The sequence below is a fragment of the Huiozyma naganishii genome, chromosome 9 (genome assembly GCF_000348985.1).
Source record: "Huiozyma naganishii CBS 8797 chromosome 9, complete genome".
NCBI classification, from domain to species: domain Eukaryota; kingdom Fungi; phylum Ascomycota; class Saccharomycetes; order Saccharomycetales; family Saccharomycetaceae; genus Huiozyma; species Huiozyma naganishii.
Window position 1 is genome coordinate 194663 of NC_035930.1, and position 27135 is coordinate 221797.

General features: G+C 48.4%; 16 protein-coding genes and 2 non-coding genes across 18 annotated transcripts; 10 read left to right on the top strand and 8 right to left on the bottom strand.

Annotated features, from left to right (window-relative positions):
• Positions 1 to 5: 5 nt before the first annotated feature.
• MRX16 (Mrx16p) lies at positions 6 to 1520 on the top strand (the record flags this gene model as incomplete). Its single annotated transcript, XM_022609775.1, has 1 exon — positions 6 to 1520. The coding sequence occupies one exon, from the start codon at positions 6 to 8 to the stop codon at positions 1518 to 1520; it is 1515 nt and encodes a 504-aa protein (XP_022466137.1).
• Positions 1521 to 1673: 153 nt separating this feature from the next.
• KNAG0I01020 (uncharacterized protein) lies at positions 1674 to 3263 on the top strand (the record flags this gene model as incomplete). Its single annotated transcript, XM_022609776.1, has 1 exon — positions 1674 to 3263. One exon carries the CDS (start codon positions 1674 to 1676, stop codon positions 3261 to 3263), a length of 1590 nt encoding a protein of 529 aa, XP_022466138.1.
• A 248-nt stretch (positions 3264 to 3511) lies between these two features.
• On the top strand, positions 3512 to 4198 carry KNAG0I01030 (uncharacterized protein; the record flags this gene model as incomplete). Its single annotated transcript, XM_022609777.1, has 1 exon — positions 3512 to 4198. One exon carries the CDS (start codon positions 3512 to 3514, stop codon positions 4196 to 4198), a length of 687 nt encoding a protein of 228 aa, XP_022466139.1.
• A 62-nt stretch (positions 4199 to 4260) lies between these two features.
• On the bottom strand, positions 4261 to 5446 carry KNAG0I01040 (uncharacterized protein; the record flags this gene model as incomplete). Its single annotated transcript, XM_022609778.1, has 2 exons — positions 4261 to 5299; positions 5409 to 5446. The coding sequence occupies 2 exons, from the start codon at positions 5444 to 5446 to the stop codon at positions 4261 to 4263; spliced, it is 1077 nt and encodes a 358-aa protein (XP_022466140.1).
• A 229-nt stretch (positions 5447 to 5675) lies between these two features.
• MTC5 (Mtc5p) lies at positions 5676 to 9155 on the bottom strand (the record flags this gene model as incomplete). The annotated part of the gene is made up of 1 exon (XM_022609779.1): positions 5676 to 9155. The coding sequence occupies one exon, from the start codon at positions 9153 to 9155 to the stop codon at positions 5676 to 5678; it is 3480 nt and encodes a 1159-aa protein (XP_022466141.1).
• A 457-nt stretch (positions 9156 to 9612) lies between these two features.
• Positions 9613 to 10641, bottom strand: TMA46 (translation machinery-associated protein TMA46; the record flags this gene model as incomplete). The annotated part of the gene is made up of 1 exon (XM_022609780.1): positions 9613 to 10641. The coding sequence occupies one exon, from the start codon at positions 10639 to 10641 to the stop codon at positions 9613 to 9615; it is 1029 nt and encodes a 342-aa protein (XP_022466142.1).
• A 174-nt stretch (positions 10642 to 10815) lies between these two features.
• PTC5 (type 2C protein phosphatase PTC5) lies at positions 10816 to 12390 on the top strand (the record flags this gene model as incomplete). Its single annotated transcript, XM_022609781.1, has 1 exon — positions 10816 to 12390. One exon carries the CDS (start codon positions 10816 to 10818, stop codon positions 12388 to 12390), a length of 1575 nt encoding a protein of 524 aa, XP_022466143.1.
• Positions 12391 to 12664: 274 nt separating this feature from the next.
• On the top strand, positions 12665 to 13426 carry VPS21 (Rab family GTPase VPS21; the record flags this gene model as incomplete). Its single annotated transcript, XM_022609782.1, has 1 exon — positions 12665 to 13426. One exon carries the CDS (start codon positions 12665 to 12667, stop codon positions 13424 to 13426), a length of 762 nt encoding a protein of 253 aa, XP_022466144.1.
• A 207-nt stretch (positions 13427 to 13633) lies between these two features.
• YVC1 (Yvc1p) lies at positions 13634 to 15688 on the bottom strand (the record flags this gene model as incomplete). Its single annotated transcript, XM_022609783.1, has 1 exon — positions 13634 to 15688. The coding sequence occupies one exon, from the start codon at positions 15686 to 15688 to the stop codon at positions 13634 to 13636; it is 2055 nt and encodes a 684-aa protein (XP_022466145.1).
• A 310-nt stretch (positions 15689 to 15998) lies between these two features.
• KNAG0Itrna1N lies at positions 15999 to 16072 on the bottom strand. Its single transcript has one exon. It is a non-coding gene; the product is annotated as a tRNA-Asn (tRNA).
• Positions 16073 to 19128: 3056 nt separating this feature from the next.
• On the top strand, positions 19129 to 19200 carry KNAG0Itrna1P. Its single transcript has one exon. It is a non-coding gene; the product is annotated as a tRNA-Pro (tRNA).
• Positions 19201 to 19536: 336 nt separating this feature from the next.
• On the top strand, positions 19537 to 20916 carry CIT2 (citrate (Si)-synthase CIT2; the record flags this gene model as incomplete). Its single annotated transcript, XM_022609784.1, has 1 exon — positions 19537 to 20916. The coding sequence occupies one exon, from the start codon at positions 19537 to 19539 to the stop codon at positions 20914 to 20916; it is 1380 nt and encodes a 459-aa protein (XP_022466146.1).
• Positions 20917 to 21336: 420 nt separating this feature from the next.
• YCP4 (flavodoxin-like fold family protein) lies at positions 21337 to 22116 on the top strand (the record flags this gene model as incomplete). The annotated part of the gene is made up of 1 exon (XM_022609787.1): positions 21337 to 22116. The coding sequence occupies one exon, from the start codon at positions 21337 to 21339 to the stop codon at positions 22114 to 22116; it is 780 nt and encodes a 259-aa protein (XP_022466147.1).
• A 144-nt stretch (positions 22117 to 22260) lies between these two features.
• Positions 22261 to 22668, bottom strand: MRPL32 (mitochondrial 54S ribosomal protein bL32m; the record flags this gene model as incomplete). Its single annotated transcript, XM_022609788.1, has 1 exon — positions 22261 to 22668. The coding sequence occupies one exon, from the start codon at positions 22666 to 22668 to the stop codon at positions 22261 to 22263; it is 408 nt and encodes a 135-aa protein (XP_022466148.1).
• A 127-nt stretch (positions 22669 to 22795) lies between these two features.
• CDC10 (septin CDC10) lies at positions 22796 to 23791 on the top strand (the record flags this gene model as incomplete). The annotated part of the gene is made up of 1 exon (XM_022609789.1): positions 22796 to 23791. One exon carries the CDS (start codon positions 22796 to 22798, stop codon positions 23789 to 23791), a length of 996 nt encoding a protein of 331 aa, XP_022466149.1.
• An 88-nt stretch (positions 23792 to 23879) lies between these two features.
• On the bottom strand, positions 23880 to 24443 carry RER1 (protein retrieval receptor; the record flags this gene model as incomplete). The annotated part of the gene is made up of 1 exon (XM_022609790.1): positions 23880 to 24443. The coding sequence occupies one exon, from the start codon at positions 24441 to 24443 to the stop codon at positions 23880 to 23882; it is 564 nt and encodes a 187-aa protein (XP_022466150.1).
• A 193-nt stretch (positions 24444 to 24636) lies between these two features.
• Positions 24637 to 25452, top strand: KNAG0I01150 (uncharacterized protein; the record flags this gene model as incomplete). Its single annotated transcript, XM_022609791.1, has 1 exon — positions 24637 to 25452. One exon carries the CDS (start codon positions 24637 to 24639, stop codon positions 25450 to 25452), a length of 816 nt encoding a protein of 271 aa, XP_022466151.1.
• An 84-nt stretch (positions 25453 to 25536) lies between these two features.
• On the bottom strand, positions 25537 to 27108 carry PGS1 (CDP-diacylglycerol--glycerol-3-phosphate 3-phosphatidyltransferase; the record flags this gene model as incomplete). Its single annotated transcript, XM_022609792.1, has 1 exon — positions 25537 to 27108. The coding sequence occupies one exon, from the start codon at positions 27106 to 27108 to the stop codon at positions 25537 to 25539; it is 1572 nt and encodes a 523-aa protein (XP_022466152.1).
• Positions 27109 to 27135: the final 27 nt, after the last annotated feature.

Genomic DNA, 27135 nt, shown 5'->3' on the forward strand with positions numbered 1-27135 from the left:
CGACAATGACCTCCCCGCTTATTATAGACGGGCATTTCGACCCGAACATCCCACAGCTGCTACCACATGACAAAATGTACAACATTCAGATCGGGACACGGCTGTTCAGGATCAGCGGTGCGTCATTAAGCTCAGATGGACCAAGTTACTTCACTACCCACTTCAGCAAGGCAACAAGCAAGTCTGCCTCGAACTCACCCTCCACTGGCGCCAGTGCTAACGCATACTCTCCGAACGGGACCCTGTCGACCACCTCCAGGGACGTGCTGTTTATAGATAGGTCCGCCGAGATCTTCGAGCACATATACAGGCATCTCCAGGGGTACTTCATAGACTTGAAGGACGAGGTGCAGTACACGATGCTTATAGCAGACGCCGTCTACTACAATTTACCCCGTCTCAAGGCGCTGCTGCGTGACACGGATTTCTACTACTCGAGGATCGGGGACAAGTCGTTCAGAATCCCAAAGAGATTGCTGGCACAACCTGGGGACCAAAACAATTTCTTCCAAATGACAGCAGAGACACTGTACGTGGACGTCGAGAACTTGATCATCCAGAAGAAACTGCTGAGACCACCACCGCACTCGTACTCGTACGTGTCCAGGTCACCAAAACTGTTCAATATGCTACTCGATTTACTCAATGGTGGTAGCTTCGCGCTAAACAGGGAGACCAGGGAGACTCTTATCAGAGAGTGTAGGTACTACAGGTTTCTGAACTTGGAACAGAGACTCATCAATTGCAAGACTAGCTTCAACCCAGTGACTGGACGGGAGGAGATCCTCATGCAATTGCAAGATATCACAAAGAGGGGGGTTGTTGTGCCGCAGTTCTACTCGAACGATATCGCGAAACCATCGTTCGTAGCAAGCGGGATCGACTCGACTCTGACGTCATTCCAATTCGATACACCAACTAACAAAAATGATGACTTGCTCTCACTGATATCGACCGATTTCACAGCGGCTCCGATCCTCAAAAAACATAAAGTCGTCCCCGTGAGCTTCCCCTTGAGGATACTACAGTACAAGAGACCCTACGTGGATCAAACCCCTCGAGAACTGAGCTTCCAAATCGAGTCCAATCACATATCGCTGATTTTCAACAGGAACACACGGTCCGTTCACGTAGATATCGCGGGGCCGCTGGTCGGCAAAATGGAGACACTGTTCCAAAGCACTTTGGTCACCGACTGCAACGTAAACTTCAACACTTTCAAACAAAGAGCCCCCGATGACGAACCACACTTGCTGTTCCCGGCGTGTCTGACCGTGTGCGACATCATGCTCAACGAGACAAAGTACGACGACATAAACGTCCTGTTCGACCAAGCGAGGGACCAAGTCAACGACCCGAACAACTACGCAGAGATGGTCTCTGGGTTGCGGCTCTTCTTGACCAACTCGATCTGGAAACTGGGCGTCGAACCTAACGACCAGAACGTCGTTCTCATCGGTGTGAAATTGGACGCATTCGCAGACTTGAAACAGTACAACCGGGAAGTCCAGTTTCTGTGAGCATTGTACTGGACACTGCGAGGAAGATCCCAAATGTGACGAATTTTTGAAATATTTTCATTTTGTAAGTCCAGGCAACAACGTGTTTTGAAACGCGTTTGGACATCGCACACAATTCAACAGTCATCGGGCTAGGATTCCGTTGCTGCACCAATGCTAGATAAACTGCCGAGAGAGGTCATTGACCGCGTCGCCAAGTATCTGGGACAAGAGGACAAAATAAGCCTGACGTACGTCTCGAAGGAGGTACGTTTGGGGGCCGTGCCGAGACTGTACAAGAACCTGTTTCTCAATGAACGCTACTATATGCCCAGCGACTACGACAGGTCATTGGGGACACGCACATGGTCCGTGCTGAAGTTCACGTACAACGACATGCAACTGTTCACGTCCACTTACAAATTCAAATGTCTTATTAGGACGCTCAAAGAAAACAACACAACGTTGTGCCCGCTGATTAACGCGGTTCATTGTACGTGGCACCTCGAGAGACAAGAGATGATGGAATTCATCGATGTCGTCAACAAGTACGCAAGTAACTTGACCGTTTTCGAAAACTTCATAAGGGACGATATCTCGAGGAAACTCGTGCCCAACGCAGCTAAAATGCAATCGCTGACAATCACGCCAAGAACCGTCTTGCCACAGAAGGCACAGGAGGAGGCAATATACTACGACGGCTGGCTTTGGCGACTCTCCCATTACAACCTGGACTCGATCAGGCGTCTGACCGTGCACATCAACGTGCTCAATTTCTTCACCACTGATGATGAACCGCTGAGATTGGAATACCTGTGTTTGAATTTGAGAAAGGACACGTTTGCAGGGCTCGATATCGATCCGAACCTACGGCCACGCTACTTCGATATATTCGACCGTCACATGCTGAAACAACTGTCTCTGGTCTCATGGTACGACACCGAGGACGCAGATATAAACATGTATGACGTGTGGCAACTGGGTGATTTTTTCTACTTCCCAAATGTCGAGGATTGTTCCCTCGTGTCTTTGTACCCGAACGTAACCTTCTTGAAGGACTCTGGGCTGAATTGGCGGAACATGAAACGGCTGAAAGTGGACTACATCTGCGAGCATACCGTTGCTAGGGAGGTCCTTGAATTCATGGCTATTTGCCACTGTTCACAGACACTTGAATATCTGGAATTGCGGTGTCTAGAGCTGGGCGAGCCTTTGCTTTCGTACAGCGATCAAGAAGATGCAGGGTTTCGATTAGCCATTTCATGCCAATGCGACGGTTGCCAACGGACTTTGACAGACATCATCCGTAAAAAATATCTAAGAACAGCGGATTCGTTTAAAATCAGAGACTTTCATGACGTCGAATCGAGGAATTTTGTGATGCAGATGTTCAAGTTGTTCCCGATCCTCCCACATTCCCAGGACTTTGACTGCTCGCCAGCGATTGGATACGTCTCAAAACCCATAGCGGAGCATGTTACTAATGTGAACAAGCTCTTGCACCATGAAGAAGGTAGCGAGTATTACGTGACAGAGGCCGATATCATCGCGTTATATCACATGTACGTGCATTCTTTGAGAAAACCGTTTGATTACCTTCTTTCAAAGTTCCCAAAACTACGGTACCTCGCCTTAAACGATGTTCCTACGGCTGTTGTCAAAGTGGACCAGCAACAAACTTGCAATATACCCATTTTTTACAGCGAGGGATACAAAAGCAACCAGGTATACGAGCTTGTTAATGACGAATCACTGTTTCATTAACTCTGAGGATCAGGGACAGGCCATTGGCTACATTGGAAGACAAACTGTGTGATACCAAATTTATATATTTGATAGAAAGTATCGTTAGTGTTAGAGGTATAGAGCTAAATCTTTTGGGTGTTTCCATGTTTGTTTGCAGTTAAAAATCCAAGATTTTAATTGATTTTCGATTAAAGATTCAATACTTGAAATAAGTGAGCTTTTTAAGGCCCCTGCTCCAACGGAAAAAGGCTAGAACTTAACACGGTATGGATGACCCGTATAAGAGATCTCCTAATAGAGTGAAACGCAGACTACTTTCACCAAGAACGGGAAGTCAACTTGGTGAACCAGCGAAGAGAAGATCTCCATACGAAAGTCCCCAAAATCGGCCTCATTGGTCGGAAAAGACATCGCCGCTTCTTTCAAACAGGGGGGGCGTGCAATCACAACAAATATCCAAAAAATCAAGCCACCATACTTCGCCTTTGAGACCGGATTCGAACAAGTTAGAAACCAGCTTACTCGGGAACACATCTCCAATACGAGCGAAAAATATCTTATCCAAATTGAGGGAAGAAGTGAGCAAAATAGATAGGCTGGACTCTACCAATTCACCATACAAATCAGCTTTGAAGTCCCCGCGACGTCGAATAAGCCCAGTGAGAAAATCTGTCAAATTTGAAGTAAAATCAGAGGACAGTACGAGCAACGCATTGATTTCAACCACACGGGATCGACTATCTCATGATGAACAAAATAAGCTCAGTGTTAGTCGCAATACTAATCTCTCACCTATTGACGAGAAACCATTGGCAAGTAACGATATTCTACAAGACATCCTAACAACACTAAACGCAATGATGATGAAACAAGACAAATTGTTGACGCGACAGAATGCGCTGGAGGCAAAGATAGACAGTTTAATAATAAAGAAGGAGAAGCAAGATCGATAGAGTGCATACAATAATATTCTCAGAAATGGGAAATGAATAATCGCTATCTAATATACAATGTGTTATGTATTTTGCAACTTGATATCCCATTCTTCCCTTTTCCCTTCAATGTATCGGTACACCTTGTCCCTGCCGAGAGGGTCTATCTCTTGTGATTTCACATATTCGACGCCGTCGTTATACGTCGCTGAGCCGTACTTCAAATCTTGGCGCTCGAAGTCTCTATCACGGAACGTTGTGACGTATGCTGCTGAGTTGGCTGCTTTATATCCATCGATTGTATGCCAGTACGATCCAAATCTTCTCGCTAAACGGAACAGAAACAGCATGGAGTAGTACGATATCCAGCTCATCTGTTGCGAAAACGACAGACTGATGAATATCCCTGGTTGGACCACGTATTGGTATATCCCCATTTCTTTTAGCTTCTTATAAGTTGCAAGGTGTAAAAGATCGATCAATCTTTTGGACCCATCGTACGGTCTTGTAGAGTTTATCAACTCTATATCATCCAGCGATAGATACTGTGGAGTGGAACACAAGCTTGATATCCAGACTACTACGGCTTTTCCCTTTGACAACGGGTTCAAGATCTTTTGGATCAAGTAGTATGATCCGAACACATTCGCTTGGAAAATATAACCCATCTGATCCTTGGATATCACACCCACATTCTGAATTCTGTAGCTGGGATCGGTGACCGATTTCATTGGGTCTGTCATAACTTCCCAAATTGCAGCGAACCAGTTGATCCCATCGCATGCACCAAGCGCTGCATTGACAAAGAAGTAATTGATCTCTTCGTACCTGTCATTCAATGTGTTCGCAGCCTTTAAAACGCTCTCCATGTCCGTCAAATCTAATAGCAGCGAGTCAAAGGAGAGCTTGCCCGACCGCTCAATCTTGCCAACATCCCGTTTTATTATTTCAATTGCTTCATTGCAGCGTTTTTCGGTCCTCGACGTCACAACCAATTTCACATTAGTAGAAGGATCTTGATTCTCCAGCAATCGGTAAGCAATTTTTAGACCTAAATAACTATTCACAAGAAGAGAAAAACTGACTATGTACGTGTCTCGATATTTCAAGTCTCGAAACAGCCTGTCGGTAACTCAGTTAGTACAAAAGAAGAAGTAGAAAGAATACGGAAGAAAATATTAAGCTTAATGGAATTTCCATATTTCTTGATAAAATAACCTAGTTGTCATACCTATTTGCACCTAAGATGACAGCAACTTTTTCAGACATCACAAGTGTGTTGGTATAGTTTCATCCCCATGACGATTCGCATTTTCAAAGCTGAACGCAAACAAAAACGCGGCAGATCTTATATGCGAGAGACCCATTTGATTTCTTGTCGTTTAACTCGAAAACGAAACGTATAAGGAAAAAAAAAGCCCAGAGTGAAAAATTTATGCAATTGGAAAGTAAGGCCTGACGAACGAGCAGACCCTGTTTAGATCTTTAGAGTTAGACATTATCGCACATCAAACAGGTTTGGACATGAGCAACCACAACCACTTGGGCACTCGTCACCAACGGTCCACCATTGCCTGGCACATTTTGCGTGTAGCACGTGCTGGCAATTACCGCAGATAAAGGCATCTCCCTTAACTCTCAAGTTACAGTAGGAGCAGCTCCTAAATATGAGGGTTCCAGATGTGTTCCCCAACCAGCATACAGCTACGCTGTTGAGTTCATTTCTCTCAGTGGTCCCACTTCCGCTCGTATTGAATTTCTTCGAAGTATGATCTGTTGATAAAGCCTCCAAGCTTACTTTCAATATCTGCGCTCTTTCGATCGGAAGACCCCATTGAAATAACAGTTTTGCGTACTGGTAGACGTATTTCTTGAATCTTCCAACCTCACTGGGGTCTAAGATCTCACGGTTTGGATTCTTGGCGACTTCCAAAATCTCATCCCCAATCAGCTCAATTTTAATACTTGGCATGCGAGACTGGCTGGTGGATCTTTGTAGGTATTGCTGTTGCTGTTGCTGACTACTATTATTCGAGAGTCTTTTATTTCTCTGTGTAAGTTTGCTTGAACTTATGCGACCATTGCTTGTGATTGGATGTAAGCTGCTGTGACGCTCCCCAGATCGGATGGAGATTGCTTCCGTCGATTTGGAAAACTTGGGCAATCTATACTGTTCGTGACTACCCTGTCCAATAGTGTTACTATTGGAGAATAAAGAGACAGTATCGATATTTCTGCTGTCTGGTGGGGATTCGCTGTCCTGGAAGGTTATTATGTTTTCGACAACTTTCGGTATATCCTCTAAGTCGTCGTAAGATTTCCTATCCGTTTTCCTTGGCGAGGCAAGAACACAGCATAGAGTAGCAAGCATCTGCAAATTATTCTCCAGCTCAAAATACTTCAAAGTTTCTTTTACAAACCATTGAATGCACATCGGATGGTTATCCCAGATCAAAGTATAGGGATCGTTGTTCCTCTCGCCTAGCAGTAAATCAGACAAAATCTGCCAACAATGACTTATTTCTAAATAGCCGTGTCTTTCAGCGACCAGCGCATTGTGACGAGCCATGTCTTCTGGAAGTTCACCCATCACCTCATATTCCAAAGCCAGAGATTTATCATCAGGGATAAGCTCATGGAAATCTTTTTGGATGATAATGTTTTTGACCTTTTTGGTTGACTCCCCCGCTACACTCTCAGCTGGTAGAGACCCCAGTTTCTTCGTTACGCTATTGTACAGCATTGGCAGTTTTGTTCTTACCACTATATCATTACCAATAATATCGTTCCAGTCATTTGCGAAGCTATCGAAGCTATCCGAAGATGATACTTCTTCTTCAGAAGAGTCGCTTCCATCTGCATTGGAGGTTCCGTTAGCTGAAAGAGTATCCACGTACCTTTTTGGTTTTTCATCTGTTTCTGTAATGTTAGATTCAGCAAAGATCTCGTGTGGCTCCTGTTTTCTGTTTCTGTGTCTATGATTTAGCGCCTTTTGTGTTAACTTCAAATTCTTGTGGGTTATTTTGTCTAGCTTACTTTCAGCTGGGAAAAAGCAAAGCAACTGTCCAGTTGGGGTCCAAAATGCGCCACATTGGTTTGGAATCGGGGTACTATCAAATGCAGTATTGCGCCCAAAACTATCTTTTAGCTCTGACTGCTCACCGAAAGGGTCCTTCGCTAAGTCAGAGCCAGAATCAGAAGATGAGGACTCAATTATATGAGAATCGTTTTCTTCATCCGATACAGAAGAAAACTCTTCAAAGCCAATGTGGTCTGCTATGTCAAAATTAAGTAACGGTTGGTCGTCTATCGTCCCTATATCATCTAAATTGACAGCTTCACCCAAAAGAAAGCGTAGGCACGGTTCTAGACAGTATTGGTTTTGGTCTGTATACTTCGTTCCAATTTCCTTCAGCATTGCTAGAATCTCCTGCTCCTTTGTTCTTTTGAGTTTATCATTCTCCTCAATCATGAATCGCGGTGCTGTTCCCTTAGCTGGATACGTTTGAGGAAACTTCACTGCAATTCTTAAAAATATGTATTCGTCGGGATTATCCTCGACCCAAGGTCCGTTCAATGTTAATGTTAATTCACCGGTAGAAACTGATATCTTTTCAAATACGACCTTTGGGAATTTGCGTCCAAGGGCACTCACTTCTTCGCCCAAATTCTGAAGTTTAGAATCTTCAAATAGATCATCTGTTGAATCTCGCCTATTCATCTTCACCCCAGAGAGCCAGTCAATATGGCTGACATTGGTTCCTTTCTGTAGCCCAGAATTTGTAACGAACTTCTCCTTTAGCCTTTTATATCCAGTGTCTCTGTTTTCAGAGGAAGTTTCAGTTCCTACTTCTCGATTGTACGTCATGTATTCGTAACTAGGTAGTTTTTCTTCCAACCTCTTGTTCCTTTCAAAGTTGACCTTGGCGTATACATCCTCAGTAACAGGCCATAATCTTAAGTCTGAGTCGAGCGACCACGTAATTAGCTGAAATTCACGATCATCTATATTACTATCGTAAGAGTGTCTAGACCTCCACAAAAAATCTATCACTCTATCACTATGTCCCTTGAATGTTTGGACTGGTTTTAATTTCTCAATCCTACTTTCCGGATTCTCCAGTTCCTTCTCCTCGTCATATACGTCCAAATCCATCAAATAAACGGAATTGTTCCCGCCAATCATTGGCATAACACAGTAACCATGACCAAAAGGTAAGTACCTGCCTCTCCAAATGGGGAACTCTGTAGTTATCGCCTGTTGGCATTTTTCTTCCTTGGATAAATCCCAGAACTTGACGGTACCGTCGTTAGAGCTGGACATTATTTTATTCTCCTCAAACCTGCTAAAATCTATACTATTGACCCCGCTGTTGTGTCCCGTCAGCTTATGCAACGGAGTAGAACCATGTCTGAGATCCCAGATAAAGACATCGTTCCCGTGTGAGGATGCTAAGATATTGGAGTCCTTGAAATTCCATTTCACTTGCGAGGCACTGGACCTCCAAGATGACGTTGTGTAGAAGGGCCTGTGTGGACTCCGCATGTCCCACGCGTGTACGTACGTGTCTATCGAACAAGTGGCTAGAATATCGGGATGCTGTGAATTGAAATTAATATCTGTGATAGCTCTCGAGTGCCCGTGCAGTGCATACTCAATTGCGTTTGAGGAAGGTTTGTTCAAGTTCCATATGATTGCCTTTTGGTTCGATGTTGAGACAATCCAGTGTGGTTTTGCCGGGTGCGGTGACCATTGGACATCGGCCACTTGCCAAGGCATCTTGTGGTGAAGCCAGCGCGGTGGTCTGAACGGGTCATCCAAGTCGATAATGTACAGGCCCTGTCTCCCCGCGAGAACTACATCTCTACCGGATGGATTTATTGATACGGCATTAAACCCTCCCTCGACCTTCAACGAAAGCGAATTCCCAAAAGTCAATGACTCGTACGGTGTACTGACCGACCCAATGTACGACATTCAGCCGCGGTAATTCAGTTTCAATACTGACGTGTATTCAATTGATTGATGCTGGTACCAGTCGAGAGGATATCTTCCAGAAAATAGTGTCACTATTAAAATCGTTATTGTCATTAATATCTTCAGATTTATTTTCTGTTATGTATGTAGCGGGTCCAACCACCGGGGAGTGAGCCTGTCGAGTGTTACCAGCTATCGATCCCATTGTTATTTGTGATGGTATCCTGATGTACATGGAAGAGATTGACCTCACAACTTCTTGAAACTGAACTATATATTATTGAGCTTCTGCTAAGAGTATTGCACTCCAGTCGTGTAAGCTTCTTTCAAGATGGCTCTGCGGATTATAACCTAGTACAGTCTGTCGTACATATACCAATCTATGTAGACCATGCAATCGCACCTCTTATATGCGTGTACATGGTGTGGGGTGTTTTTTGTTGTTATTGTGTCAGGTTTATGCTACTATACCAAATGTTGGGTTTAAACCATCACCGTAGTCCTTGATGCCTCCCTCGTTTTCAGTTTCTGCCTCCCTTAATGCATTAGTGAACTCAGTGATATCCCATGCGGAGCCGTGGTCCTCACCGTCCGCGTCTGCCTCTCTCATGGCCAAGTCTTCACTCTTTTTGTCGATCATCATGTTTTGGATCACCTCACGGCCGCTCAGTTTAAGCTTCCCACCGTTCTGTTGTAGTTTCAGTTTGTTTTCCATGTTGGTCCTAGAAATGACGTGTTTCAATTTCCACTCTTTGAAATTCTCTGGTGTTATAGGCGTCAGTTTCTGCTTATCGAGCTTCCCTCTCTCTGTTTCAATGAACTCTTCTAGCGTAATCTTTGGTTGGTTCTCTATCGCCTCCTTCTCGAGTCTCTGCTGCTCTTTCGTCTTCAACACGAAACCTTCGGGCAGCGAATGCCTGTACATACATTTATCACCGTTGTTCGGACAAATCCAGAACCAACCGTACTTCCCGTTCTCGACGGCCTCTATGAAGTACTTGCAGACTTTGTCCGTGGTCGTCTTCGGGTTACCGTGCTTGGACAAAATGACTTTCCTCAACTTCTCCTCGTCCCAGTTGTCCATCGTATCCTCCTCCTTCTCAGCTCTCGAGTCCTGGTACAGGTCCTTCTTCTCCATCCTCCTCCCAACGGTCAAATCGTGCGAGAACTTACACCTCGCACCTTTATTACAGTTCCCGATCTTGAACATCGCACAGAGCACGGTCTTCGGGTCCACCCCGGCGCGCACCCTCTGGTCCATCGCAGTACCCAGCAGTGCCTTCCGCTCGGCCTCCGCGGCCTCCGCCCTCTTCCGCTCCTCCATTTTCTTCCGCTTCAAATCCTCCTTCTCAGGGTCCATCTGCGAGTTGACATGCTTGATATACTTCTGCACCTTCGTCGACCGGTTCTTGTTCTTCATCCCAAACGTCTTGTCGACATTGTCCTTCTTCTTCGCAGGTTGCTGTTGCTTCTTCTTTGGTGGCATATTTCAATTGTGTGCGAAGTACAGATACCTTCCTGTCGTTGCTATCTAGCCCCTGCTGTACTATTCTAGTCGCCCCTGCTACATCAACCATCAACACTCATCGAAGAGTGGAACGTTTCATCGAAAAAAGTGAAAAATTTTTTTAATGTCATCTCGAAGGGAATCCGCCTCGAAATGAGTCCTCTACACGTGAAGGGGAGTCGTTGGTCGCAGTGTGTAGTCCCTCCTGTGCGTGCTTTGAGGATGTGGAGCAGGGTACCGGGTCGTCAATCGGTTGCGAGGTGGTATTCTGTGGGTGTGCGTGCGCGGGCAGTGAAGTCCACCCCGCGAGGGTTTAGTTGGCCCATGGCAGTCGGGGCAGTGTCGAGTGTGGTAGGATACGTCGCTTACAACCGGTTTTTGTCTACCGGTGGTGTCTCGCTGGAGTCGAGATCCACCGAGCCCGTGAGCGGTGCGTTGCCCACTCTGGAACAGATAGAGGCGAAACTGCACGCGCGGGAAAAGAGTTTCTGGATCAACAGGAACACTGGGGTGTTCCGCTTCGATGTCTCGCAGTTGCCCTCTAACAACCCGATTGAGGATAGTCACGTCGAGCAGATTATTGCTCTCCCCGGGGACGGCAGTCGGGACCTGTATTTCTTCGGTATCTTTGACGGGCACGGCGGGCCCTTTACGTCGTCAAAGTTGGCGAAGGAACTCGTACCTTACGTGCTGAAACGCATGCTGCACAATGGCCTGGACGCTGCGGACTCCACGTTGAGGGATGCGTTTGTGTCGTTTGACCACGAGGTCGTCATCGAGTCCTTCAAGAATCTGTTCGCAGATCCAATGAACAGAGGGAACGTGGACAATATCTTGCCCGCTGTGTCCGGTTCCTGCGCCCTGTTGAGCGTCTTCGACTCGAAAACAGACTCACTCAAAGTGGCCGTCACTGGTGACTCAAGGACACTTGTCGTTGGGCAGAACGAGACGGATGGCAAGTGGTTCGTGAAGTCGTGCACAATCGACCAAACGGGGGACAACCCAAAGGAGGTGGAGCGTATACAAGGAGAGCACCCTGGTGAACCAAACGTGGTGAGGAGAGGTCGTATTCTGGGGTCTCTACAGCCGTCAAGAGCGTTTGGCGACCACAGGTACAAAGTTAAGGAGGTCGAGGGCAAGACCCTGGACAGCTTGCCCGAGCATGTGAAACTGTACCTGCGGAGGGAGCCCAAGGATTTCTTGACCCCGCCATATGTGACGGCGAGACCCGAGGTCACTACCGCTGCTATTGCCCGGGATAACATCAAGTTCATGGTCATGGGCTCTGACGGGTTATTCGAACTGTTGACCAACGAGGAGATCGCATCTCTGGTCATAAAATGGGCCGACAGGTACATGCCCAACAACAAAGTAGGGGAACAACTGAGAGGTTTACCCCCCGTGGAGGACATCTCCGCGGAGAAGGAGTCCCAGAGGCTCGCGTTCAGGTACAAGGACAAGGCCCCCGCGGGCGGTCAGGGCTTCCTTCTTCAGGACGCAAATGTCGCTACACACTTGATAAGAAACGCACTTAGCGCAGGCGGTAGGCCTGAGTACGTCTCCACTCTCGTGTCGATCCCAGCACCAATGAGCAGGAAATACAGGGACGACCTGACCGTCACGGTGGCCTTCTTCGGCCCGGACAGCGAGTCCATCACGCATAACAACTCGCAGCAAGGTATGTCCATCAATTACGAAGCGTCGACAAAACCTCGTGCAAACTTGTAGTTACTCTGTGGCAGGTTAGAACCGCGATGGCACACGTCCATTGAGCGAGAGCAACCGCTATCGTCCCGCCCACTGGCCGCCACCTCATCGCCGACCACATCACGTGTAAACCTCTCTTCTCTTAAAACAGCAAAATAATATTATTTAAAACTGCAATCAAGTTGCGACAGGACAGTTCGAAGCGCAGTGGTAAAGTCACCTTTGATAGTGTTGTAGCATACAACGACGTACGTATATACACATTTACACGCATACACACATCTTACAGAGGGATATGAACAATCCGGTTACGTCTATAAAACTGGTTCTGCTGGGTGAGGTCGCTGTCGGGAAGTCCTCGATAGTGCTGCGGTTTGTCTCCAATGACTTCGCGGAGAACAAAGAACCCACCATCGGTGCTGCGTTTCTGACCCAGCGGGTTAACATAAATGAGCATACGATAAAGTTTGAGATATGGGACACGGCAGGTCAGGAGCGGTTTGCGTCGTTGGCCCCTATGTACTACAGAAACGCGCAGGCTGCGTTGGTCGTGTACGATGTGACAAAACCACAATCGTTTATCAAGGCTCGACACTGGGTCAAAGAGTTGCACGAACAGGCGTCTAAGGATATTATTATCGCGCTGGTGGGAAATAAAATAGACATGCTGGATGAGGACCCCACTGAGAGGAAAGTGGCTCGTGAGGAGGGGGAGAAACTGGCACAGGAGGAGAACTTGCTCTTCTTTGAAACGAGTGCAAAGACGGGTGCCAACGTTAACGAAGTGTTCCTGAAGATCGGAGAAAATGTGCCCTTGAAGCAGGCTGCTGACGGGTCTAATAACGGTAGCGGGTTAAATGTCCGGAGAGACAACGGGTGGATCTGGCAAACACGGCTAATTCAACCTCGCAAGCCTCTAACTGTAGCTGCTGAGTCGCTGGTGGTGCTAATAACGAAAGTACATATTTCTTTTCCCGAACGCTTTCGAACTGAGTACGGGGGAGTCGCTGCCTGGGCGGTAAATCTATGTAAAACCGTTAGTTGGAACCAACCGTAACAACAGCACGCAGGCACCTCAACGGTTAAGGAGGTCGAGATACAAGGTTTTGACGGAGCTTGAAACACCAGGCGACCAATACTCTCTCCACCAACGCCTCACTCGAGCAACGAGACTTCCAATTAGTTTCTTCACTTCTTTACGCAGCTATATATAATATATTATTTTAGTAAAACTGGTCAAACAACGTATGTCTGGGAACCAGGCCTAATGGGCCTCCTCTTTTTGTCCCTTGAGCTCCTTTAACATATTGCTCAGCTGGTCGATTGTTTTAATCAACTGCTCGATTTTTTGGTCTGTACTGTCTAATCTTTCATCGACGCTGCGCTGAAGATTTTCAGTAAACTTCTCTAGTGGGTCAACGTCCTTCTCCTCAATAATAGTCTTTACCTTCTTAAACCAGCCTTCGGGTACTAAGAAGTTTATATCCAGCCTTTCAGCCTGCCTTTGCATTGATAACGACTCTCTATTTTTCTTCTGCGTGGCATGGATCCCAGACCTATTGTCAGTGGAAAAAATATTATCATGGTTGTCGACATAACCATCTGTCAAATCCCAGATCGTGTCACTTTCATTTGCATCATCCGGTAGACGTTTCATTCGGTTATACTTGATTCTCCTGGCCTCCCCGATTTCCTTGAAGGAAACGAACAACAACATTGGGGCGTACAAAAACGTCATTACAAAATGACTTAAAGCCCTCTGGCTCCTTTTATCTAAAACCTTCATTACTGGGACCATAAGGAGTTCAATCAAATTGAATGGCGAAACGTAAACGTCTTCATCAGGAGCACGGATGTACCTCAAAGCCTTTTGAGACATCAGTGCCATATACTCTTCATCAGCGTTGTCAACCACTTTTTGATAAGCATTCGAGTATAGTGCAATCAAAATATTCAATAGTATAACGGAAACAATGAAGCAGTAGCCGTAGTACAGTACTCCCGCATAGGGCGGCACGAAATTTTCAAAAGTAGCAAAACTGCCGGCACCCAGCACCGTAATGATCAGGTTAACCAAAATTGGGACGGTGATATTCCTTTCCCCGTCAGAGGAGTCCAGCCCCAAAAACCCTTGCAAAAACCCGACGGTAATCAAAAACAGTAGCACAAAAAATACCAACGATTCAGTCATCATGTGCTTCAAGACTACAAGCATTATACCGACAAATCTTTGAGATTCAAGGTATAGCAGTAGTCGAGACCAAACAAAAGGTGCCGCGCATGATAAAATTCTGTAGGAAATTCGGTCCCAATATTCGGGCGGGTACGTTGTTTTCATGGGACTAAAGCACACGAATCTCAAATACATCGAAATGCAAATTATTGAGTACATGATATCGTTAAAACAGGTCCAAAAGGAAAAATATGCATATCCAATGTAGTAAAACTTGGAAATTTCCGAAGAAATATGACCAAAAGTGAACAGATAAAACACAACTTCTGTGAAATCCAAAGGTTCGACAGCTTTGGAATGCTTCCCGTTGACAACCAGTGTATACAAAATCAGAAATATGACACAAAATACCAATTGTAAGATATTTTGGTACATTGGTGTCTTGATTCTGTCTGGGTTGAAATGATCGAGAAACCGCAACGAAGAAACAGTTTCATCTTTAATGAAAGTTTTCGGATCTAGTCTGCTTTGAATAATCCAGCCTCGCCATATCCATTTCAAGCATCTCTGGAACCCGCTGCACCCGATTACTATGGTACAGTGTAAATCAGTAGCTAACTCCAAAGAGTTCAAATGCTCAGAGTCTTCATCATTTTCATTTATCGAGTACCGCCGTAATAACAGCTGCAAAAAGGTAAAATGGAGGTCTCTTGTCTCCTCTCTATCGATCACAATTTTACACAGTTGCTGGGCGGCTGCTGCTCTGACTTGATATAAGTCAAAGCTGTGCAGTTCCTGTATTGACAAAGCCTCGTACCACTTATACACATTCAATAGGGCAAATATGATGACAGATCTGTATTTCAACAGAGAGCTCTTGTCGTTTGCATTACCACCGCACGCTTCGTAGGCTAGTTGTACAATGTCATCAGTAATAACAGCAGAATTTTCGCAGGTAACTTTATGAATGTCTATTGCCAGCGGGATAGTCTTGTCAATGATATATTTCAAATTTACAGCAATGCAAAGATTCTGTCGCGAAGTGGGGGGGTCAAAAACGATGGATCCTGCACGCTCTATAGTGCAGTCGGCTTGGGAGAAAGGTAACAACGATGCAGTGAACTCTGGATCAGACGAGTCTGTCATCGTAAGTTCAACTCTGTTAGTCTTTTTGCAAATATAACAGGGGAGAGAGGGTAGAAAATTGCACTAGTTCAATATATTGTGCTCTTTATAAAGCTTAATATTGCCTTATCATTTTCCATTTTCCTATTTGATTTACAACACCCCTAATTAGAGATCTCGTATTAAACCTCGAACTATCGAAGAGGGGAGCTTGCTTTGAATGTCACTGTTCATCGAAAAATTAAATGAGTAACACTCAGTCAGGGAAGGCTCCCTTTCTTACCGGCTATGCTAGCTACTACATACGAAGTGGTAAAAATAAAAAATAAAACGACCTCGGTGAGGATTGAACTCACGATCTTGCGATTAACAGTCGCACGCCTTAACCAGCTTGGCCACGAAGTCCCAAAATTCGGATTTTTTGAATTTTTAGGTGCTACTTTAAATATTCAATCTTTGCACGTGAGCTACGGGTTCCGTTATTTTGCATATGAAGATTTCAAAGTCTTGAGTTGAGACGAGATCTTAAAAGTTTGGGAAAACACCATAAAACAGTTTGCTTTCTTTTTTCATGAGAGCTGAAACACGTATCAGTCATGTTTCGTCTAAGAGTTTGATAGATCACAAACTGGTGTTGTGTTTAAAAGTGATTACTTCATTGCCGAGCGTGTTCCAGAGAAAGTTCACGTAGTTGCAAGATTGTAAGCAAAATCTGATAGCTTTGATATTTCTGGTTTAACAATCATTATGTTTTTTTACTGTTAAAGGCTGGATATTTAACAAAAATGGAGAAAAAGCTGTATGGATTAAACATGTAAGTGAATACGGGCAAAACTAGGGCAACTAATTCTCGGTCAATAAGAAAGATTAGTGACGAAAATCAATTTTGACTAAAACCAATAGCCTTTGAATCCCATCGAAAAATTTCTTTTGCCAATTGAACGTTACCTCGATGAAGTAAACCAAAGTGACAGCGATAAGACTGTAACTGCCCTTTCTGTTTAGAGCAATGTAACAATTTGTAAGGTGGTTGTTAGTTATCAGAATTGGAATCCCAGGTATTCGAATAATGTTACATTACTTTTCGTCATATAAAAGGTGAAATTTTTTTACAATTTATGTCTTTTCCGTACATACTTTAGATCGGTGAAAAGCTTCCGGCGTCGGGCACGCACCGTCTGCTGGGAGAACTCATCACAATCATGGTTCACTTATATCTACAGTAATTCTATCATGATAGCGTTATATCAGGAATCACTGAACAGATTTAGTCAGTGTACCAATTTCAAAGTTCCTAATGGGGTGGTATACACATCCAATTTCGATGTTTTCCATATGAGGATCATTCTTCTCCCGTGCTTTTTATTAAGTTTCACGTTGATCTTTCTTCGATGATATTGGTCGTAGGCCACATTCAATTACTACAGCTCTACCACTTACCTGTCGTACAAATTTTTCGTTATCGACGAAGAAATTATACTATTACAATGATCACTGTTTCACAATCCAGTTCTAATTTTTGTGTTTAACTGCGATGCCAAAGAGAGCAGCAGCGTCGCGATTAGGATCATGGCAATTAGATAAGTCCATTTTGGGCTATGGACTCAGTCTAGAGTACGAGTTCCATAGAAGCAATTCCAAAATTCGAGATGATCTACGTATAAGGCCGCGATGGCATCACAGACACTCATTTTCACCGGAAAAATTTCAGGCTTAAAATAGCGTTCGAGACCTGACACGACCGTCCTCCTTTCTACCCAGTCATGTCAGTTATCTGCAGCGTATAAGACCCGCAGCGGCATCCCAGAAACTACGTTGGCATTGGAGCAAACACTCGGCGTAAAGGTCGGCGGATAAAAGGTAATGACGTTAGTTTACGCTAGGAGTCCCACAGCGACCAATATCATTTTACGAGATCATCGGCGTGGAAGACCCCGAGACGGCTTCCATGATACTCCTTCACACTGACACCTTTTAAAGTTCTACCGAGTGTAAGACCCAGAGACGGCATCCGACACACTCGCATTCCCTTGACGCATATTTGCGACCTTAGGGTATAAGACCAAAACGGCATCCCGGGCGCACATAAATTGACCAAAATGAAAATTCCCAAATGGTATCCCGATTGGTGGAGGTAGATCATAGATATCACCGACAAACGCATCAAGTAAGCTTACAACACAGGTGAGTGTTAGAGGCTCATCTCGGATTCACTACTATCTTGGCGCTACCATAGTGGTAGCTGGAACATGAGGAGTCTCTTTCTTATTCTGAGTTGTATCAAGGTTATTATCAACTGGATCGGTTTTTTCAAACAAAAGTATGTAACGGAATACTTCTATTTAGATTCAACACTGAAAATACAAATCCAAGTTCCAGCACAAACTTCTGCTCAGTTTGTAGCAAATGAACGGACTGTTTTGGAGGCCGCGGGGGAAATGTACCAGCGGCTTCAATGAATCGTAGACGGCTCACATCGGACCAAACGCAATTTGCTTACAGAAGTCGACTCTTCACGTTGCCAGTGAAAACATGAAGACACGCATGCACTGGGCATGAAGTTGTGCATTTCACCTGTGTTGGCCGCCGTAATCTGTATAGAGTAGCGGTGTCCAGGGTGCTTGAAGTGAACTCTTTAGTTGATAAATAGCCACAGAATCATCTACTGGAACCCTGCCATCTAGAAACGGGCAGTAGACTAAAGGCGCTCTTATTGTCTTCTTAAGGGCTTGCCCGAGGTAAGGAGTGTGCAAGCTCTGTGCTGCTCCCAGCAGGAGGAGTCTTCCGTGTTGGTTCCGCGCCACCCTCCTCTATAACTGATAGAAGTTTCTCCCCGATATGAAGTATATACAGGAAATACATAAATTGCGATGAGAATTTTTCCTCTTTTATTAGACGATAAGTAATGTAACATTGCACGAATACTTGACATTCCATTTCTGACAATAACTAGTTCTACTTTTCGCAAAATTTGTAATATATGAGACCGAAAATAAGACACGTGACTCGGAGATGCGGTCCAATGTCCTGCGTCCAGGACATTGGATCATAAAGCATTGTGAACATTAACTAGAGAGCTCGACGGAGGGCAGACTAGGAGAAGGTTGCTACACCTTTCGAATCAGTTTACCGTGGCTGTGCGCCTCGAGACAAACATAAGCACCCAAAAGGTGACTGTACCCCAATAAGATATTAGTCACCAAAATGATAGTGACCAAAAGGATAAGGACACATAGTAACACAAAAGTGAAAGCGAGGAGATCAGGAAAGAGAAAGAACCTTCTGGAGAATCCTACGAGCCATCCAGAAATAAAAAGTATAAAAAGGGCAAGACCTTGCCAGATTTGAAATGGAGTTGGGAAGAAGTCATATTCTAGCTTAGAACTAAGAAGAACAACACTTACTATATAAACAATTCATAAGTAAGAATAGCATATCTTACAAATTTTTAAGGTACACGAGGGCGTGTGGTCTAGAGGTATGATTTCCGCTTAGGGTGCGGGAGGTCCCGGGTTCGATTCCCGGCTCGCCCCCACAATTATTTTTTTTACCACTTTTCCCCGACCTTTTTAGCCCCCCTTATCCCGTGACGCTCCGCCGAGATCTCGGCGGAGCACAGAACACCGCGCAGCGACGGCCTGCGTGACCCGCTGCTGCGCGTGTTGGAGCGACCAATCAGTGCTGCTTCTGTGAGAGCAGTACCGTGCTGTGTTGTGGTAGTAGTGGGTTCCGATTACCCGAGGGTGAGTTAGTATATGATTCCTTCCTTACAGCAGTGTCCATTATATAAGGGGATTGTTCACGGTCGCTGCGATGTGGGATTGCTGCGGTTGGGGGAAGCGAGCAATCAATTATAGTTCAGTTGGGGTATGTTGCACGTATCTAAAGTTGCGAGGGTCCCAGGTGGTCCCGTGCGTCTGTTGAGCAGGTTTTACTCTGCCCCGACTTTGAAGGAGACCTTTGGAGCACAGGTGCCGAGACTTGCCGACGAGGTGCGTTCGTTCAAGAAGGAGCACGGGAAGACGGTGATCGACCATGTGACTTTGGAGCAGGCGTACGGTGGTATGCGCGGGATCAAGTCGATGGTGTGGGAGGGGTCCGTGCTGGACCCTGAGGAAGGGATCCGGTTCCGTGGGTTGACTATCCCTGAGGTGAAGAAGAAGTTGCCGCTGAGTGCTGGCGGGGAGCCCCTACCAGAGGGTTTGTTCTGGCTGTTGCTCACTGGGGAGATCCCCAGCGAGGAGCAAGTGAGACAGTTATCTGCTGATCTTGCCGCGAGGTCCGAGTTGCCCGAGCATGTGTCTGCGACTCTGGACCAGTTGCCCCGGGATTTGCACCCAATGGCACAGTTTTCTATTGCGGTGACCGCGTTGGAGAGTGAATCCAAGTTTGCGAAGGCGTACGCTCGTGGGGTGAACAAATCAGAGTACTGGGATTACACTTTTGAGGACTCGTTGGACTTGCTCGGGAAACTGCCCCTTATTGCGTCCAAGATTTACAGGAACGTATTCAAAGATGGGAAGTTGGGGAAAGTGGACTTGACGGCGGACTACGGTGCGAATCTATCCAGTCTGTTGGGGTTTGCCAACGAGGATTTTGTTGATTTGATGAGACTGTACTTGACGATCCATTCCGACCACGAAGGTGGTAACGTCTCCGCGCACACGACACACTTGGTAGGGTCGGCACTAAGTTCTCCGTACCTGTCGCTTGCGGCAGGTCTCAACGGTCTTGCAGGCCCCTTACATGGCCGTGCCAACCAGGAAGTGCTGGAGTGGCTGTTCAAGTTGAGGGACGCCGTTGGCGGGGACTACTCCCGCAGCACCATTGAGAAGTACCTATGGGACACTCTCAACAGCGGCCGCGTGATCCCCGGGTACGGCCACGCGGTCCTGAGAAAGACAGACCCCCGGTACACTGCGCAGCGTGAGTTTGCGCAGAGACACTTCCCGGACTACGAGCTGTTCAAGCTGGTCTCGACGATCTACGAGGTCGCGCCAGGGGTGCTCACGAAGCACGGCAAGACGAAAAACCCGTGGCCCAACGTGGACTCGCACTCGGGCGTGCTGCTGCAGTACTACGGCCTGACGGAGGCGTCCTTCTACACGGTCCTGTTCGGCGTGTCACGTGCGTTCGGCGTGCTGCCCCAGCTGATCACGGACCGTGCCGTCGGGATGTCCATCGAGCGGCCCAAGTCCTTCTCCACGGAGAAGTACCGCCAGCTGGTGGCCCTCTGCGAGAAGCGGTAGACCGCCGCGGCAGACCAGACGGTACCGCCACCCAACGTATATATAGTCTAAGTAGCCACGAAACACGACCCCCCACGACCCCCCCCCAGCACAGCGCAACCCCAAAAGGACGTACCGGAGCAGCACCACCAGCACCACCGCCCACACACCCGCCGCATCAGGTAATTCCTGACAAAAGGCGCTCTTACATAACACCGCTGGGCGGCGGGGCGGCGCTGCGGCGGGTTCTGTGCGGGCGCCCCCTTTTCCCTCGCTCGAGGCAGGGCGGGCAGGGCCCGCGGTGTATATAAAAGGAGCAGCGCGTTGCCGAGACTGGGGGGGTACGGCGTGGTTCTGTCCCGTTCTGTTGTTGCCGTTGGTTGGTTCGCTGGTTAGCTGGTTCCCCCATTGCTCCACCACACCACAGACACACACCAAGACATGGTTAGAATCGCTATTATCACGTACTCGACGTACGGACACATCGACACGCTGGCTAAGGCAGTGCAGGCCGGGATCGAGGAGGCCGGGGGCGCTGCGGACGTGTTCCGCGTCGCGGAGACGCTTTCCGACGACGTGCTCGAGCAGATGAACGCGCCGCCCAAGCCCGCGGAGGTGCCCGTCGCCGACGAGAACACGCTCAAGAACTACGACGCGTTCGTGTTCGGGATCCCCACCAGTTCGGGAACCTGCCCGCGCAGTGGTCCGCGTTCTGGGACAAGACCGGCTCGCTGTGGGCGCAGGGCGAGCTCCAGGGCAAGGTCGCCGCGTTCTTCATCTCCACGTCGTCCCTGGGCGGCGGGCAGGAGTCCACCGTCAAGAACGTCATGTCGTACCTTGTCCACCACGGGATCACGTACGTGCCATTGGGGTACAAGAACTCCTTCGCAGAGCTCGCCAACATCGACGAGGTCCACGGGGGTCCCCTGGGGGCCGGGACGTCTCGCCGGTGCCGACGGGTCCAGGTCCGCTTCCGACCTGGAGCAGAGAATCGCCAGGATCCAGGGGAAGACTTTCTACCAGACCGCAGTGAAGTTCTTCCCGTCCGCGGGGGGCTCCGCGGAGAAGAGACCTGCCGCGAAGAAGCCTGCGGAACAGACCGCCACCAAGAAGACCGCCGCCGCTCCTGCTGCAAAGAGAACCGCCGCAAAGGAGGAACCGAAGAAGGACGACGCCAAGAAGGAGGATGGTGGTATGCTGTCCTGTTGTACTGTTATGTAATTGACAGAGACAAACGTCCCTGCCAGTATTCTTTCTACTTCTCTCTTTATAATATAGTAAATATAATCTCTTAGCGTGCTATACAAGGCGTAATTAAGTATGTACATGTTAGTACTAGTCGTTACTACTAGTCGTTACCAGGTGTCAATTCTCATGCGGCAACGTTCGTGGACGCTTCTGCAAGTAGCTGTCCCTGTCGCGTAGTTTCTCACGCTCAGCGGTGTCCCTGCGCCCAGGGTACAACGAGGGGTCCACCTCCCCCCCCGCCTCCTTCTCTCCCTCCACTGCGCCCCGGGTCTTCCAGAGGTGCTTGATCTCACCCACACAGTACATGCACAGAGTGTGCTGTCTCTTGATATGGCCACAGGAGGGACACCGGCCAAGACTGTGCAGTGGCGCAGTGGACCGTGTCGCGTGCGGGCCCAGCTGCCGCATCCGACGCTTCATGTGCGACGTCTTCTTCTTGGGGGACGCAAGAAGCCACCCGCTCCACCCAACACGCACTCGAGTCAGCACACTCAACCCTGTGGTCAACCTCGCTGCCACCGACATCCACGCTGTCCTCGCTCTTGTCCTCGTCCGTCCTCGAAGCTAAGATTCGATTTGTGAACAATTCAGTTTATTTTAACACAACAAACCACCAACCACCACCAACCCAAGAACAAGAAACACCACACCCATGTCCACACTCCAGCCAGCCTCGTACGTCGGGTTCGACACAATCACCAGCCAGATCGAGCACAGGCTGCTCAAGCGCGGGTTCCGCTTCAACGTCATGTGTGTGGGGGAATCAGGCCTGGGGAAAACCACCATGGTCAACACACTCTTCGCTGCACACCTCGTCGACCAAGAACAAGGCCCAGGGCCCGCACGCACCACGGAGATCTCCGTCTCGAGCCACACGCTCGTCGAGGACAGGGTCAAACTCCACGTGAACGTCGTCGACACACCCGGGTTCGGAGACGCCGTGGATAACTCGCGCTGTTGGGAACCCATAGTCAAGTACTGCAAGGAGCAACACAGCCAGTACCTCCGCCGCGAACTCACTGCGCAACGTGAACGCGAGATCCCGGACACAAGGGTCCACGCCGTACTGTACTTCCTCAACCCGGCAAACGTCCACCGTGGGTTATCACCATTGGACCGTGTGACTCTTAGGAAACTAGCTGAAGTGGCTAACATCGTCCCCGTCATCGGGAAGGCCGACACTCTCACTCTGGAGGAACGTCACCAGTTCAGGGACTTGGTGCAAAGACAGATCAACGAGGAACAGTTGGCTGTGTACCCGTATGATCACGAGGCCACGGGGGCAGACAACGAGGATGTCTCCCCCGAGGAGGCAGAATTGAACAGCAGCATCCGTGCAATTGTCCCCTTCGCGGTCGTCGGTGCAGAGACTACAGTGCAAATCGACGGCGAGAACGTTAGAGGAAGACGTAACAGGTGGGGGGTGATCAACATCGAGGATATCAACCAGTGCGAGTTCGTATACCTCCGCGAGTTCCTCATCAGGACACACCTCCAAGATCTCATCGAAACGACAGCGTACCTCCACTACGAACGGTTCAGGGCAAGACAACTCATCGCTTTGAAAGAGAACGCTTCAAACAGATCCACCCAACAGCAGCAGCAGCAGGCGTCCACGCAACTCCACAACAACCCGATGTACCACTGAGACTAAACTATCCCTTTCTATATACACACTGCTCTCCGAATCTATACATATGTATGCTAAACTAAAACGTGTCGTGGTGTTGCTCACTTTACTCCGCGGAGTACCGCTTCTTCCCAATGTCCAGCGGGATGTACTTGTACTTCATCATGTGCTGGATCTGCCGCCGCATCGTCAACATGAAGAGCGCAACGAAGTACACGAGTAGGATAGGCCAGTACACGGGGATATCCGTCCACACGGTCACACTCATCACTAGCGCAAGCAAAGTCGCACGCGTCACGTTGTACCAGAACTTGAACTCAGGAAGTCTCCTGATAAAGGGCCGGAACTCCTCGGATTGCTCGTCGGGGGCACCGCCGGCCTCCAATTCGTTGTTCCGCTCATCCTGCTGCAACGACATGTCGAACTTTGGTGTCAAGAACGCCAGAAACTGGTTCAACTGGAATATGTACAGCGTGTAGCAGATCGCATACCACCCGCCCCAAGCAATAACACGCGTCAGAAACAACGCCTGCAACACAAAGAACCCAAGCCACCGCCCACGCGTCTGCGGCGTCACACGGTCCAAATGGTGCCGGTACAACTGTTTCACCTCCTGCACGTACCGCAGCGGACCAAAACTGGAACCAGCAGCGGAATCATCACCTTCCATAGACTTGAATTCCATTCCTTCACTCACAGGATGCTCAGTTCCAAGCCAATTGAACCTCCAAACTAGCAGCCACTGTCCTCTTCTTCGAAAACTCGTTTCAACGATTATTTAATATTAATATTTTTTTGTTCATTCTATGATGGGGTCCCGTTACGCGATGCGCTAACCACTTGAGCATACCAGGCGCGCCTCTATGCTGTGTGTTGCCGGTCAATTGGTCTCCTGTGCGTGCGCGTGCGTCGCAGTGCACTACCAGAAACGCTACAACAGATTGCACCGGTCCATCTACGGGCTCTCCTACGACACACAGTCGCTGACGGTCGCGTACAGGGCAGTGTCCGTGTACTGCTCGCTGCTGTACAAGTGCAACGGCACGGTGAGGGGGCAACTTACACGCAGGTGGCCTCGGTTCTACGCTCTCTCTGGGCCCGGTGCACCGGTGCAACCTTGGATCGTGCTCGCCGATCTCGCTGTTCTCGCAAGTCTGCTCGGTTTGATCAGACAGCTTGCAGCGTACAACCACACGAGACATGTGCACCAGGGTTACTCCTTTATCGCGTGGGCTAATTTCACGCTTACACTGGGTGCCCTTGGCGTCGGTTCCCTCCTGTGTGCCCTCTGGAGGGGCCCCAGGGGTCCCGGTCTGCTAGGACTGTTTCTCCTCGACCACGTCAACTTCACGTGGGTGATCGGACAGTACATCTGTGCGGTAGCGCTGTGGCCGCAGATATGCATCAACTGGATGGGGACTTGTTGCAGCGGCATCTCGTCCCGCTTCGTAGTCGTCTCGCTGGTAGGGGCGCTCGTGCGCGTATTCACCAACACAAACGTCGGAAACAACGTGCCCTTCTACAGGTGGCCCTACAACGTCACTACAAGGCTCGCAAACTACATAGAGCTGGTGTCGCTGTGTATTATCCTCCTACAGGCGCAGAAAGTGTACGTACACAACAAGCCGCGACTGCCAAAAGTAGGCCAGATACAGCACTACAACGGCGGGGTGGTATGACCCGTACGTAACAATGACAATGGAGGGTATGCATTTGACTAGGTAGGTGCGCTTATTTACATGATGTGGGGGAGGGTTTGATGATCACAGACGTTTCCCCAGGATCGACGTCGCAAGTTTGACGCCAGCACTGACGTATCGGTCCGAATCCCTGTTAAAGTCGTCCAGTGTCACGCGCTTTGTGTCCTCTAACAAGTGCTGCACCTCGCCCTGCATCTCCCGCCTCAACTCCGGGTCTGTCGTCACTACAATAGCATCGGATTCCAAGTCCAGAGAGTATGCCCGCTTCGTGTAGTTTGAGGAACCAATGATCGTTGCAAAGGGGGTGCAGGTGTGGGGCTTGGCCCCGACCCCAGCAAGCCAGATGCCCTTCGCATGGTAGGACCACCCGCCAGGCTCGTTCGCGGTGCCCCGCCGCCACTCCATCAGCGCAATGCTGTCGGACTTGCCCCGTCGTTCCACACTCCTCACAAACTTGTGCGCCAGGTGTAGGTACGCATCCGGCAGGTGTCGAGACACACCCTTCGACCGGTAGAACCCGTTAGCGTACGGCGACGCGGTGATCACCGTGCCGTGCGACGACTGCGAGTTCAGAAGACGGTGCTTGATCGAGGGCAACATGTTGAAGTACCCTGCGGTGAAAGTCCAGTCGATCTTCGTCCCCGGTTCGTCCACCATAGACAGCATCGAGACCACGCTGGGGAGTTCCGTCGATCTGTCGTGGTTTCTCCGGAACAACGGCGTGAACTGTGATATTGGGTACACTACCGTAGGGTACAGCTCATTCTTATCGTGGTGTCGCGTCTCCGAGGGCGTTGTCGTGTGCAGGAACTTGTCCAGTCTCTCAGAAGATGTCTGCAGAAACTTGGACTTGTTCAGTTGCGGCTCGACCGCCTTGTTCGATGCGGGCCAAACCAGTTCGAACTTCTCCTCCAGGTCCCGCCTCGCCTTCAATCGATAGGACAGCGACGATACCGTGCGGTGCAGTTGGAACTGGTAATCCGCAAACGCGCCGTTTTGGAATATGTAATACCTGTCCTGCCTGTCTGAGAAATAGTCGTTCGACAGGTTCGCACCGGATAGGATGACCTCGTCGTCCACACCATATATCTTCATATGTTGCAATCCCAACCCCTCATTGAATCGTCGTGGGATCACGGTCTTCTTCCACCCGCGGAACACGGGTGTCCTGTAAAACCTGCAATCCACCCTCTCGTCCCCAAACTTCTCCACGAGAGTGCTTAGTAGAGTCGCAGAACTCGTCCGAGGGTACTCCCTCGTGCCTCGCAACCCGTCCAGAAGGAAATAAACCTTTAAATCTGGGTTCCGAGACAACGCATCGGAAACGCAGTCGACCAATTCTGTTTCAGTCTTGCCCAAGTACAAAGACGCTATGAAGACCCTTCTCTTCGCGCTGGAGATCTTGCTCAGCAGTGTCTTGTAAAACCCATCTGGCGCATAGAGTATCTTGATCGTGCCCTGTTTGAAATAGAACCTCGTTGGAGTCACCTCTTGCAGTTTCTGCCTCAGAGATTCGATGTACCCTGCCTCCGGAGCTCCCATCTGTGAGAGCGAGGTCGAGTAGTAAAGTTTCGTCGATGTCGTGGGCGGTCTAGCTGTAAAAGTTAATACTCTGTATGCCGCAGCACGGAACATCCCCGTCCAATCTACGCGGATCAGTCT